Source organism: Rhineura floridana, chromosome 9 (assembly GCF_030035675.1).
Source record: "Rhineura floridana isolate rRhiFlo1 chromosome 9, rRhiFlo1.hap2, whole genome shotgun sequence".
NCBI classification, from domain to species: Eukaryota; Metazoa; Chordata; class Lepidosauria; order Squamata; family Rhineuridae; genus Rhineura; species Rhineura floridana.
Genome location: NC_084488.1, coordinates 61,712,747 through 61,726,039, shown reverse-complemented (window position 1 = coordinate 61,726,039; position 13,293 = coordinate 61,712,747). Strand labels below are relative to the sequence as shown.

The 13,293-nt window shown below is 43.0% G+C and overlaps 1 protein-coding gene across 10 annotated transcripts in view; it reads left to right on the top strand.

Annotated features, from left to right (window-relative positions):
• The window catches only part of TRIM2 (tripartite motif containing 2), a 94,548-nt gene that overhangs the window by 54,498 nt on the left and 26,757 nt on the right, over positions 1 to 13,293 (top strand). For all 10 annotated transcript variants that reach the window (XM_061584589.1, XM_061584583.1, XM_061584586.1 and 7 more), the window contains 4 exons: positions 6,158 to 6,881; positions 9,394 to 9,497; positions 11,642 to 11,809; positions 12,562 to 12,730. In XM_061584589.1, the coding sequence (XP_061440573.1) occupies positions 6,158 to 6,881; positions 9,394 to 9,497; positions 11,642 to 11,809; positions 12,562 to 12,730 (1,165 nt within the window). The remainder of the gene's footprint in view (positions 1 to 6,157; positions 6,882 to 9,393; positions 9,498 to 11,641; positions 11,810 to 12,561; positions 12,731 to 13,293) is intronic.

Sequence of the window (13,293 nt, the reverse complement as noted above, 5' to 3'; positions counted from 1 at the left end):
CCGCAAAATCTTAAAAACAAAAATCTTTAAAACATGTTTAAACAATCTTTTAAAAAATCTTGAAAAACATCTTAAAAACCATCTTAAAACCTACTACAATACATATGCAGACTGGGATAAGGTATCTACTTAAGAGGTGTTGAAAGAGGAAGGTCTTCAGTAGACACCAAAAAGACAACAGAGATGGTGCTTGTCTAATATTTTTTCAGATGTTTGTAGCTATGCTGTATATCAGGTGTCATAATGACTGAGGCTACAATCCTATGCACATTTATCTGAAAACAGTGGTAAACATTCTGAGTAAACATGCAGAGGATTGCATTGCATTACATTTTGGTTCAATGCTGTGCCTACAGCATTCAGTGTAACTTCTATGTGTAGGATTAGGCCTATTAGACTTAATGGGCCTGGATTCAGACTAAGGCACATTTACCTGGGAGTAAGTCCCATTTGAACCCAGTGGAGCTTACTTCTGAGTAGACATGTACTCACTCATGTACTCTTGAGTAGACGAGTAGACATGCCTAAGTTAGTTGAACTTCGGTTCCAATGAAATCAATGGGATTTAAGTTTAACTAACCAAAGTCTGGATCCATCCCAATGTAGTGCTGGAATCCATAATTATAAAGCCTATTTCTTGCAGATAAAAGTATGTAACATAATTCAGTAGATAGGAATTTGTTCTCATTGCTTCCTCTCCTTTTGCTAGATAATTGGGTTTTAGTTGGGGAGACCCGAGTTCAAATCCCCACTCAGCCATGAAGCTCACTTGGGTAGCCCTGGGCCAGTCACACACTCCCTGCCTCACCTTTTTCACAGATTTGTTGTGAGCATAAAATGGGAATAAGCCTCATCCTTCTACACCAGCCTGGGCTCATTGGGCAAAGGGTGTAATATCAATCAATGTGATTGATGATAAGGAATGAAAGAGCCAACATCTGGCTAGGCAAGCCCTACTAGACAGTATGCTTTGTGAATCCTTCCTGCCTTTTGAGCTTTTTAGGTCCTTCTGCTGAACTTTGCATACTCTGTTAGAAAACAATTGCCCAGGAAGGTAATTTACTAAACTGGGACTAGCCAATCATCCCAAGATAATGTTATGTCAATTGGAAGAGCTCTTTTAAGAATGAGATCCAGTACTCAGCATCATAAGTGATGCAGGTACACATTGTCCTTGTCTGCACAATCAAATCCTGGCTTCATAAGCCACGATATGCAGAAGCTCCATGCATCTGTACACAGCTCCTTCACTCCTCCTTCGTACAAGTGGAACCCCCCCCCCCGAAGTCTTCAAGTTAGCTATAGCTTTCTACTATATCCAAGCCAGGATCTATAAGCTAATTTTAAACTATAACTTCATATCCTGGCTTGTTTGGAAGCCATTAATCAAGTATTTCCCGGTTTGCACATAATGGGAACTATGGTTAACTGCAGTTTCCTGATTTCATAGAATCATAGAATAGTAGAGTTGGAAGGGGCCTACAAGGCCATCAAGTCCAACCCCCTGCTCAATGCAGAAAAGTATTCCTGACAGATGGCTGTCCAGCTGCGTCTTGAATGCCTCCAGTGTCGGAGAGCCCACTACCTCTCTAGGTAATTGGTTCCATTGTCGTACGGCTCTAACAGTTAGGAAGTTTTTCCTGATGTCCAGTCGAAATCTGGCTTCCTGCAACTTGAGCCCATTATTCCATGTCCTCCACTTTGGGATGATTGAGAAGAGATCCCGGCCCTCCTCTGTGTGACAATCTTTCATGTACTTGAAGAGTGCTATCATATTTCCCCTCAGTCTTCTCTTGTCCAGGCTAAACATGCACAGTTGTTTCAGTCTCTCCTCATAGGGCTTTGTTTCCAGTCTCCTGATCATCCTTGCTGCCCTCCTCTGAACCTGTTCCAGTTTGTCTGCATCCTTCTTGAAGTGCGGAGACCAGAACTGGATGCAGTACTCAAGATGAGGCCTAACCAGTGCTGAATAGAAGGGAACTAATACTTCACGTGATTTGGAAACTATACTTCTGTTAATGCAGCCTAATATAGCATTTGCCTTTTTTGCAGCCACATCACACTGTTGGCTCATATTCAGCTTGTGATCAACAACAATTCCAAGATCCTTCTCACATGTCGTATTGCTGAGCCAAGTATCCCCCATCTTATAACTGTGCATTTGGTTTCTTTTTCCTAAGTTTACTTCTCTGTTCAATAGAGGGAGGAGCAGAGGAGCTCCACATGGATGTGCAGAGCTTGTGCACCTCCTGGCTTATTAAGGCAGGATTTGATCAAATGAATGTAGCCATTGAGTATCTCAACATTCTTATAGCTGGTTTCATTCAGACATCATGCTATACTTTGCTTTACGTGTCCCTCTCCCCTGTCCTCCAGCATGGTTTTTGCTTCCTTTTTAAATTAACTGTGTTTTATTATTATATCCAAACTTAGACATGTTGTTAATCATCTATGATTTAAGGAAACAATTCAGGATTGTAAACCACGATTGCAATTGGCTTGCTTCCCTGAAGCATAGCTAAATGCAGTTTGTCTGGGTGTGGACATAATGAGTACCCATGGTTAATTGAAAGATGAGGCTATGTACTAACTCCAGTATCAGAGACAGCTTGCCTTTGAATACCAGTTGCTGGAGAACACAGATGGGGAGAGTGATCTTGCATTCATGCCTTTCATGAGGCTTCTCACAGACTTCTGGTTGCCAGTTCGTTTATGGGCCCAAACCAAGGCGCTCACGTTAGTGTTTAAAACCCTAAATAATTTAGACCCCAAATACTTGAAAGACCACCTCATTCCCTACAGACTCTCTCAGGTGTGAAGATCAGTAGACGGAGCCCTCTTGGAAGTTCTGCTGCTCTCAGAAATCCAGAGATGGTGATCTGGGAGAGGGCATTCTCTGTGGTAGCCCCTAAGTTGTTGAACTCCCTCCCCACAAAGGTGCATCTGGCAACTTCACTATATAACTAATAGGCAAAAAACCTTGCTAGAATATATTTCACCTCTCACTGTTTTATCTTGTGCAAATTGAGACACTCCTGAGGTCGACTGGAGACTATTCTGCAGAAGTCAGTGCCATTATTCCACAATTATGTTTGGAGTTTTTTTAGTCTAAATTTTGCAAAGAGTTGCTGTACTTCACATATTCACAGAAATAGAAACAAAAGAAAATAATTTCCTATAGGAAACTTCACTAAAATTGCAAAGGAAATCAGACATATTCAAAGTGACCATCTGAACTATATCAACTGTCTTAATAATGTTGCTTCCTCCTTGCTAAAACAAGATCAGCACAGCACATGTCTTCTTTCTATTATTTGGGCTGATTGCAGGTGTTGCCACCACTCACCATATGCTCAGAGGCACATGTTACCAAATTCTTCCAAGGTACACAGGAAGTGGACTGGACTGTGACAGACCAACCCAAATTGTGTTTGTATTTTGACAAATTTGTAGGGCAGTACAATATCTCAGAGAGGAGATCTCCTGCTGCCCTGGTGTATTCACTAGAGCTGCCCAATTTCCCTGCTTTTGAAAGTTGGATAGAAATATCTGTGGGGTATAGGTACATTCTTAAACCGCAAGGTTTTTTGCCTATTAGTGAATGTCTCTGCTTTTTAATCTGGAAGGTAAGAAATGGTATCCTGTGCAAGTTTGCTGAGAATGGATTGATCATTTGCATGCTTTTTGAGTTCAATGGGATTTATTCCCATGCAATCATGCTTAGGATAGGTAAAACTCACCATAGGGAGGGAGGTCTGGAGTGGGCAGGGGAGGAGGAAAAAGGAAGAGGGGAGGAGAAGAAGGGAGGAGGAAGGGAGAGGAGAGGGGAAGGAGGGGAAAAGCAGGTCTGATCATTTGCATGCGTATTGAGTTCAGTGGGATTTACTCCCATGCAATCATGGCTAGGATAGGTAAAACTGACCATGGGGGAGGGGGAGGGGAGAGTAGAGGGAAAGAGGAAGGGGGGAGAGGGATTCAGAAGGAGGGGGAGGGGGAAGGAGGGGATTGGAAGGGGAGGGGAAGGGGCAAAAGGGAGGTGATGGGAGGGAGGAGGAGCAGGTTTGATCATTTGCATGCCTATTGAGTTCAATGGGATTTACTCCTGTGCAATCATGCTTGAAAATGAAATGGACTGCCTTCAAGTTGATCCTGAGTTATGGTGACCCTATGAATAGGGTTTTCATGACAAACTGTATTCAGAGGCAGTTTTACCATTGCCTTCTTCTGAGGCTGAGAGGCAGTGACTGGCCCAAGGTCACCCAGTGAGCTTCATGGCTGTGTGGGGATTCAAACCCTGGGTTGTAGTACTAGGATAGGTAAAACTGACCATGCGGGAAGAGGAGGCGGGGTGGAAGGGCGGGGAAGGAGGAGGAAGGGGAAGGAGAGTATTGGAAGGGGATGGGGAAGTGGAAGGGAAGGGTGAGGAAAGGGGCAAGATGGAGGGGATAGGATGGAGGAGGAGGGGAGGGCAGGTTTTATCATTTACATGCTTTTCAAGTTCAGAGGGATTTACTCCTGTACAATGATGCTTAGGATAGGTGAATGAGGGAGAAGGAGGGCAGGAAGTAGAGAGGGGAGGAGGGCAGGAAGTAGAGGGGGGAGGAAGCGGGAGGGGAGAAGATTGGATGGGTGGGCACTGAGCTGAGGGGAAAGCCCTTTCCTTTCCAAAAGGAAAACATTGTGACCACTATCATTCTTTTTCAGGGGTTTTCCCACCTTTTTATTCTACAGCAGGCACATGTAGCCTCCCACCCAAATTTAAACCAAAGCTGTCACTGGCCACATCCACACCACACCTTTATTTCCCTTTAGATAGTCATGACTTTTCCCAAAGAAGCCTGAGAAGTGTAGATAGTAGAGGGTTCTGAGAGTTGCTAGGAGATGCCCTGTTCCCCTCACAGAGCTTCAGTTAGAGCGGCTGACTGTTAAACCACTCTGGCCACTGGAGCTCTTGTCAGGGGAATAGGAGCCTCCCCTCAGCACTCACTTGCCAGTAGTGTAGTTCCTTTGGGGGAATCCATGACTGTCTAAAGTGAAATAAAGGTCTAGTGTGGATGTGGTGCCCTGATTAGGCAAGCCAAGCAGCTGTGAGTCTGGCTTTTAGAACACTGACAGTTGGTTCTTACTGAGCATGCCCAACATTATCATTTAGTTTAATGCTAAATTTCTTAAATTAATTAAAAATCAGCCAGGCATTTTTTAAACTTTTAAACTGCAGATAATGGTCAGAGTATTGGGCAAAGTCAGTAATAGGGTTACAGGTACTCTGTGAACATGGCTGATTTTTAATGAATTTCAACAGATTATGAGAACTCTGACAGAAAAAAGTCCAAAAGGTGTCTGTTTTTTTCCTGTCTCTTTTTACACTTTGAACTCTCAATTCTCTCTGACTGTTTTGTGTATTGCCATGAAAACTTAGAGGGCTGTTAAGTAAGCGTTTCAGAGTTCAGGACTATACGTTTTGTAAGGTTTTGTTTTGAAATGAGCTTATCAGAAGTATCAGAATGGCATGGGGGTATTTTCAATTTAACATTGCGAAATGCAAAAAATCCATGCTGACTGTAGTATACAGCTACTCTCGTGGCCGTATAAGTTGCTGGCAAATGTTAAAGACACATCTCTTTACCCTGCCCTTTGACACGTGAGATGTACATCAGGACACTCTATTTTTGTGATGTTTGTGATTGTAAATTGTTTTAAAAGATGCATTTTAAACTGCTGTAATCCACCCTTGGACCTCAGGGTGATGGGCTACTACAAGAGCAGAATGCTGGACTACATGTGTCTTTGGTCTGATCCAGGAGGTTCTTGTTATGTTATTAGTTTATAATGAAAAGTGTTCAATATTCTCTGAACTATGCTTTGACAAGCAGTGGGAGGCCAAAGGTTTGTTCATATAATGCTAAAAATTATTTAGCTTTATGTCCAAATAATGCCATTAACATTATGGTAGCTTTTTAAAAAAAAATCATCCAAGAGAACTTAGTGGGTGTTCAATCAATGCTATTCAGTATTTTTTAAATGGAGCCCAACAAATTTTCTGCAACATTGTCTAGTTCAAAGCCATCCTTTGACATCTCCCCACAATATATGGATAAGTATGGGGTGCTTGCTTTATAACTTGCTTTTATAACCATAGTGCTTTCTCTCTAACCAGGTCCTGCAGACTCAGCTTGATACCCTGCTGGAAGGACAAGAAAACATTAAGAGTTGCAGCAACTTTACAGCCCAAGCACTCAACCATGGAACTGAAACTGAAGTCTTGCTTGTTAAGAAGCAAATGAGTGACAAGCTGAACGAGCTGGCTGTCCGAGACTTCCCATTGCAGCCCCGTGAAAATGATCAGCTAGACTTCATAGTGGAAACGGAAGGACTGAAGAAGTCGATTCATAATCTTGGTACTATTTTAACCACAAATGCTGTTGCTTCTGAAACAGTAGCCACGGGTGAAGGACTGAAGCAGACTGTGATAGGGCAACCTATGTCCGTCACCATTACTACCAAGGACAAGGATGGGGAGCTCTGTAAATCTGGGAACGCTTATCTCACAGCTGAGCTGAGTACACCTGATGGGAGTGTGGCAGATGGAGAAATACTTGACAATAAAAATGGCACTTATGAATTTTTGTATACTGTCCAGAAAGAAGGGGACTTTACCCTTTCATTGAGACTCTATGATCAGCATATTAGGGGCAGCCCATTCAAACTCAAGGTAATCAGGTCAGCAGATGTGTCCCCCACCACTGAAGGAGTTAAGAGGCGTGTGAAGTCTCCTGGCAGTGGCCACGTGAAGCAGAAGGCTGTGAAAAGACCAGCTAGTATGTACAGCACTGGCAAAAGGAAAGAGAATCCCATCGAAGATGATCTGATCTTCCGAGTAGGTACGGAGTGTACCATCTTCTTAATTCTTAGGATTATAATGTCCACCTGCAAACATTGTGCATCATATTGTCTTATTTTAGAATGAATGTCAGCACTGCAGCAGAAATTATTCACATTATGGTACCTTAGGACAGGAGTGGGGAACCTGTGGCCTTCCACCAGTTATTGGGTTCCAATTCCCATCAGCCCCAGCAAGCGTAACCATTTGTTGGGATTGATGGGAGTTGTAGTCCAGCAACATTTGGAGGAGCATAGATTTCCCATCCCTGTCTTGCTGACTTCTGTATTCCAGAGGTGTTGCAGATTAGTGTGTTTTAAGTCAGCCATACTAATGGTTCTTAGCTGCACTTCTCTAGCTAGATGGTTTTCCTCAAATTTTCTCTCTCAAACTATTTGCATAGGTGACTTAAATTTATGGAGTTTAGAATTCCCAGGACAATATTTCTGTCACAGGTGGGTTCCAAACCTATCTCACCTCAGAGGGCAACTGGAATTCCATCTTGGTCTTTCCTGAGACACAAGAGCCTTGCTCATAATGGGGGAGTAAGGAGAAGAGCAACACTCAGCTCATCCAGAGTCCCCATCGCCCCTGGTTTCCCAAGTTCTGGAGATCGTGGGTCCCTCCAGTTGTCAAATTTTATTGTGCATTCATGATGTACTCATGAAGATAATTGGGCTGTTAGACACCATCCTACTTTCAATACTATTTGTGCCTCCACATGTCTTGGGCTGAACATGCTGCTTCATTTCTAGTTGTTACATATCCCGTAAGTCCCAGCTGAATTCCTGTAGCTTTTTGTACCACAAATATTCTGGGGTTGGTTTGTTGTCCCTCCTTTGTTGTGCTGTAGTGCAAGAGTGGGCCTCCAAATGGCAGCAATGTGATAGCACCGTGGAAACATCGTAGAACAACTACTATATACTCACAAAATAACAACAACCATTGTGGAGGGCCCCCCTGTACAGCCTGTCAGTTCTCTGACATTTCTTTCCAGTTCTTCAACTTGAGAGTCATCAAGCCTTCTCTCTTCCTTTCTGTGCCACCATCTGGGCTGTTTATATGGGAATGCAAAAGCAGACATTTTCCTAGTTTCCTGCCCCCTTTCTGCCATGTTCATGCTTTGTTTATTTCTGGCACAGATAGAGGCACCCAGCCACATTGTGCCTTCATCCGACATTTTACAATTTCTAAGAACTACACTGATGAGAAAAGACAAATGGACAAATATTTTAAGTATTTAATTTCTCTATAGATCTACTGCAGAACAAATTCTTGTACTTGGCTAACCAAGAGCAGCCTTTGATTTAACTTTCTGGTCAGCATTCCATTTATGCTCACATGCAGTAAACAGTTCTGTAGTTTGAATATCAGCTTGGCCTCCTGCACCCATTTTTAAAGTGGGGAGAGAAATGGAAAAATTAATCTTCAGTTTTGAAGATGTAAGTATATAGAATGAAAATTGGTGGGCATGTTCAGGACAACAATCTGGGTTGGATCCCGGCGCCACCCTCTGTGAACAGAAGTTCTCTTTCTGTGTTCGATCCAGTGGAGAGATCCTGTTGGCAGAAGGGTATGGAAGTGATTTTTGCCAATTCCTCCTCTGTCCCAGCACCTCACATTGTTCCAGTCAATCCCACAAACCTCTGAAGTAGATACTTTTGGGAATAAGGACTTCAGGGGGAAGGGTGTCATATCTCTACATCTGAACTTCTATGTTTTAAGTACAATGCCAGATTTACTCTCTCAGCCTCATCTTCAAGAGGATTATGAAACCTGTAATCTAATGCAGCAAAATATTTTCCTTGAAGACTATAGGATAAAATTTGGTGTACACATTCACAAAATCGTTCTACCTTTCACATTTGAAGACTAGCTGAACCCCTCATCCATTTTCAAATGGAAGGGGAATGCATAATAACCTTTCAAAAACAACTTCACTAGTATTAACTTTTTGGTTGTTGGAGTCTGTCTCGGAGGTCAGTTCCCCATTGGTACATTATCTGTAACGACATGGCTTATGAAGATGGAATCGTTTTGATGCATCTTGTTTTGATGCACTTGAACCAAGGGTGCAATATTATGCATGCTTATTTGGTAGTGTTTCCATGCTGACTATAGATGAGAGGGGTTTGTCCATGACCAGTGTGGAAACAAGCTACTAGCCTCCTAGCTGGCTAATTTAAACAACTGCAGCCTAGTAACTTTGTAGGGATAGTTACAAGGCTATATTTCCAATCATTTTCAGAAAACCCCAGAAGAAAGTTTAAACTTTCTCTGAAAGCTTGAAAGAACCTGGACCCTTTGCAAATGTATTTCCCTGCCAGTATCCACTGTACCCAACCTTCTCTGCATCTGGTTTCCTCTGCTCCCACCATTGTGAAACCCCTTCCCGTTCCTTATAACTTAATTTCCAAGATGAGGCTACTCATTGGGCAAAGGGTTGGAAAGAGTTTTTGTAGTCATTTACTTGACTTTTTTCTAATTTGTTTTGCATGCACATCTCCTTTTAGGTACCAAAGGGAGAAACAAAGGGGAGTTTACAAATCTTCAGGGAGTAGCTGCCTCTACAAATGGAAAGATATTAATAGCAGACAGCAATAATCAGTGTGTGCAGGTACGATTCCTTTTTCCTTTCAGTTGAGAGATTTTTATGGAAAGATGCAGCACTGATCAAATGCATGAACGTTCTCTGAAGTACCAGCATTGCAAGATTGATAGTGAATGATGAACAAGTATTTCTGTGTTAGAGTAATAGCTCAAATGCTATTTCCAGTTAAAAATTCATGTATTTATTTACATCTGCATCCCACCCCATAGAGGTGCACACATGGAGTAGGTCCACAGGCAGTTTACCATCCAGGTTATTAGCCAGAGTTGCAGTTTATCAGCTTCCGAAGGGAGCAACTTTAGGTGTGTATAGAAATGTAATGTCAAATACCAAATGCTATGTGGCCTGAGACTCAGTTTATTTCCTCCTAAAATCTGGTAGTTTGAAATCAGTGGGTTAGCTTCCCCCCTTTTTTAAATATGCAACCATTTTCATCTTAGCCTATTGATTTTGTTCCCCAAACTCACTGGAACTGAAGGATGCGTCATACATTTGCTAGTACCTAAAGTGTCATGTGCAGTGTTTTGGACATACTTTGAAGCATTTCAGTTCCCACCTCCTGATGGCAGCTCTGTGTGTCCTCCAAAACAGCTTTCCCAAAAGTTAGGGTGCTTTGAAGCAGATGCAAGTAGCTGTTTTCAGAACTGGCCACCATCCCATGGGCTCTAGCTTTTGGATCCCAAGCCATCTTGTATGTTCCTGTAAAAATGTGGGGTGTGCAAATGGCAAGGATGTGCATGGATATCCTACAAATGCATTGCTATATGTACAGATGGTGCAGAATATATGTGCTGCTGAGTAACATGTGTGGCAACTCTTAAATATTAGACAGGCACCATCTCTGTTATCTTTTCAGCACATATTGAATACCTTCCTCTTTCAACAAGCCTTTTAAGTTGAGACCTTATCCCAGTCTGTGTCTCTGTTGGAATTGCTTTTTAATATGTTTTTAAACCTTTTTTTTAAAAAAAATATGTTTTTAACCTTTTTTAAAAAAATGTCTTGAAAGCTTTAAAAAATGTTTTAAAAGATGTTTTGTTTTAATGTATTTTAAAGTCTGTTTTTATGATGTTTTAAAGTGTTTTTAGTGCTTTTGTTTGCCACATTGGTCTCCTGCTGGGAGGAAGGGCAGGATATAAATAAAACAATGAAATAAATAAATAATGAGCCCACTCAACCATAAAGCTCTCTGGGTCACTATCTCTCAGCCTAACTTACCTCACAGGGTGATTTTGAGGATAGAATGGGGGGAAATTAAGACCCATATACATTACCTTGAGCTCTTTGGAAGAAAGGTGGACTATAAATATACTAAATAAATAACAGTGGTGTACAATCCAAAGCTTTACAAATGCTGAGACTTTCTATTCTCTTCTATAAAGCTAAATTCTCTGTGTGCCTAAGGATTCTTTCTGTTGTCGTTGGCACGGCCTGCTCCAGGGATGCTGGGGGCCTTGGTCATCAGCCTGCCCTGGGCCCCTCTGCTCCCCTTCCGTGATCCGTGGCAGGAGCCGTGCTGTAGATCGCAAGACAGTGCAGAGCTTTCAAACCACCCGCGAGCTGCCCACCACGCCCACCATGCCCGCCATGCCCCCCTTCACCTACCTTGCTCCGTTGTTCTTTGTGGCTGCGTGCGCTGTGCGCGCAGGGTTACCATCTTTGGTTACCATGCATTGTGCGCATTGCTGCCATCAACCAAGATGGCGGCAGAGGCTTCAGTCCTTTTTTGAAACCTCGGCCGCCATCTTAATTGATGGCAACCCTGCGTGTGCAATGCGTGCAGCTGCAAAGAACAGAAGAGCAGGGTAGGTGAAGCGGGGGGATGGCGGGCATGGCGGGCGGCTTGGTGGGTGGCTCCTATCCTGTGATCCACGGCTTCTGCCATGGATCGCGGAAGGGGAGCAGAGGGCCTCTCAGGAGCTCCTGTAGCTCCGGGGCCCTCGGGCCAGTGCCCAACCTGGCCGCCCTTTAGAACCGGCCCTGGTTGTTGGAGTATCTCCTTGCTCACAGATGAGCAGAGGAAGACTTTGATGTATAGCTCCACCATTACATTGAAACTTTGTCGGCGTGTCCCTGTCTGAACAATGGGTATGACTCCATTTTATGTGAAAAGTTGTTATTTTAAGAAAACCTTTTTTAAAAAATTGTAGATATTTTCCACTGATGGCCAGTTCAAGAGTCGCTTTGGTATCCGCGGAAGGTCTCCTGGTCAGTTACAGCGGCCTACAGGAGTGGCTGTGCATCCTTGTGGGGACATCATTATTGCTGACTATGACAATAAATGGGTTAGCATTTTCTCTTCTGATGGAAAATTTAAGGTAAGTTTATACACAGATGAAAAATAAAAGACAATTATTTCTCATTTTTGAATTGATAGTGTAGAATTGGGGAACAACTTGGTAAAATGATAATTCTTCTGAAGGTTGGGGGGATTTAATACTGTGTCAGTTGACTGAATAACTAACAGTTGGTGATAAGGGAAAGGATGGACAAATTTATGTTGATGAAATTATTTTGTCCTAAACTGGAGGGAAGGAAAGAGTCTAAAACATTTGCCCTGGTATTGACTGAAAAGCATATTGATCAAGGGTGGGGAACTTTCTCAGTCCAAAGGCCCCATTCCCTTCTACGCAACCTTCTGAGGGTCAGAGACAAAGGTGAGTGGTGCAACAGCTGTACATTTTACCTTTGTTCAGTGGGCTAGTTTCCTCACACTCTCTGTCTTCCATCCAGGCATGCAAGAGTCCTTATCAGAGTTCAGACACATTCCAGCAAGGCAACAATGCTCAGGGTGCAAAGTAGGGATAGTGTGGGGTATGGCCTGAGGAGAGCTCTGAAGGCCAGATAAAGAGACCTGGAAGGTCACATTCAGTACCGGAGCCTGAGGTTCTCCATCCTTGATATAGATAATAATGTATCCCTTTTCATCTCTTCCACTAATTTACCATATGATCTTTTCTGTATACAATAAATCCCTAGAGCATGTTACAGTAGTCCAAATGTAATATTGCCACAGACAGATTACGCTTGTGTGTAAAAGCAACTTGAATCTTTTTCTTTGCTCCTACAGACAAAAATTGGATCTGGGAAACTTATGGGACCAAAAGGTGTTTCTGTGGATCGCAATGGGCACATCATTGTAGTAGACAACAAAGCATGCTGTGTGTTTATCTTCCAGCCAAATGGGAAAATTGTAACCAGATTTGGAAGCCGAGGCAATGGAGATAAGCAGTTTGCAGGTATCACTTACTAGTGAATATGGATCTTTTGCTTACATTTGAATGAAATCTGGGCATGCTGGAAAAGCATTACTGAACTCCACAGTTTGCTGTCTTGGACAGCAAGGCCAGTCAAAAAGCCAAAAATTGTAGTTTGCAGCCACACCTGGGAGAAAAGTGTCCTGGTTTAGACACTACTGTTCGAAGGCATCCTGAGCATTGTCAGAGAGCAGTGTCCAACCTCTCCTGCCTGCCATTCCTTAGAGAATGGGAGTGTGCTGATTTGGGTGCTACTATTTGAAGGTAACCCATGCACCTTTAGTTAGTGGCACAACAGCCTTCTCCAACTTGCCATTCTTGCTCCATAGCAGGAAATGCCAGCAGCCTTCATCCCTACTTTGGGCTGGGGAGGTAGCAGGGATTGCTGTGCAACCGCTAGGATAATTCCTACCCATTTTTGCAGCTTCAGAGTTGGGAGGAAGGCTGCGGGTTCCTTACATTTGCCAGTGGGTGGTCCTTTATTCACCACAGTGAGCAAGACAAGCACTTTAGAGTTAAAGTGGTCTCTAGTCCATGACAGTGTA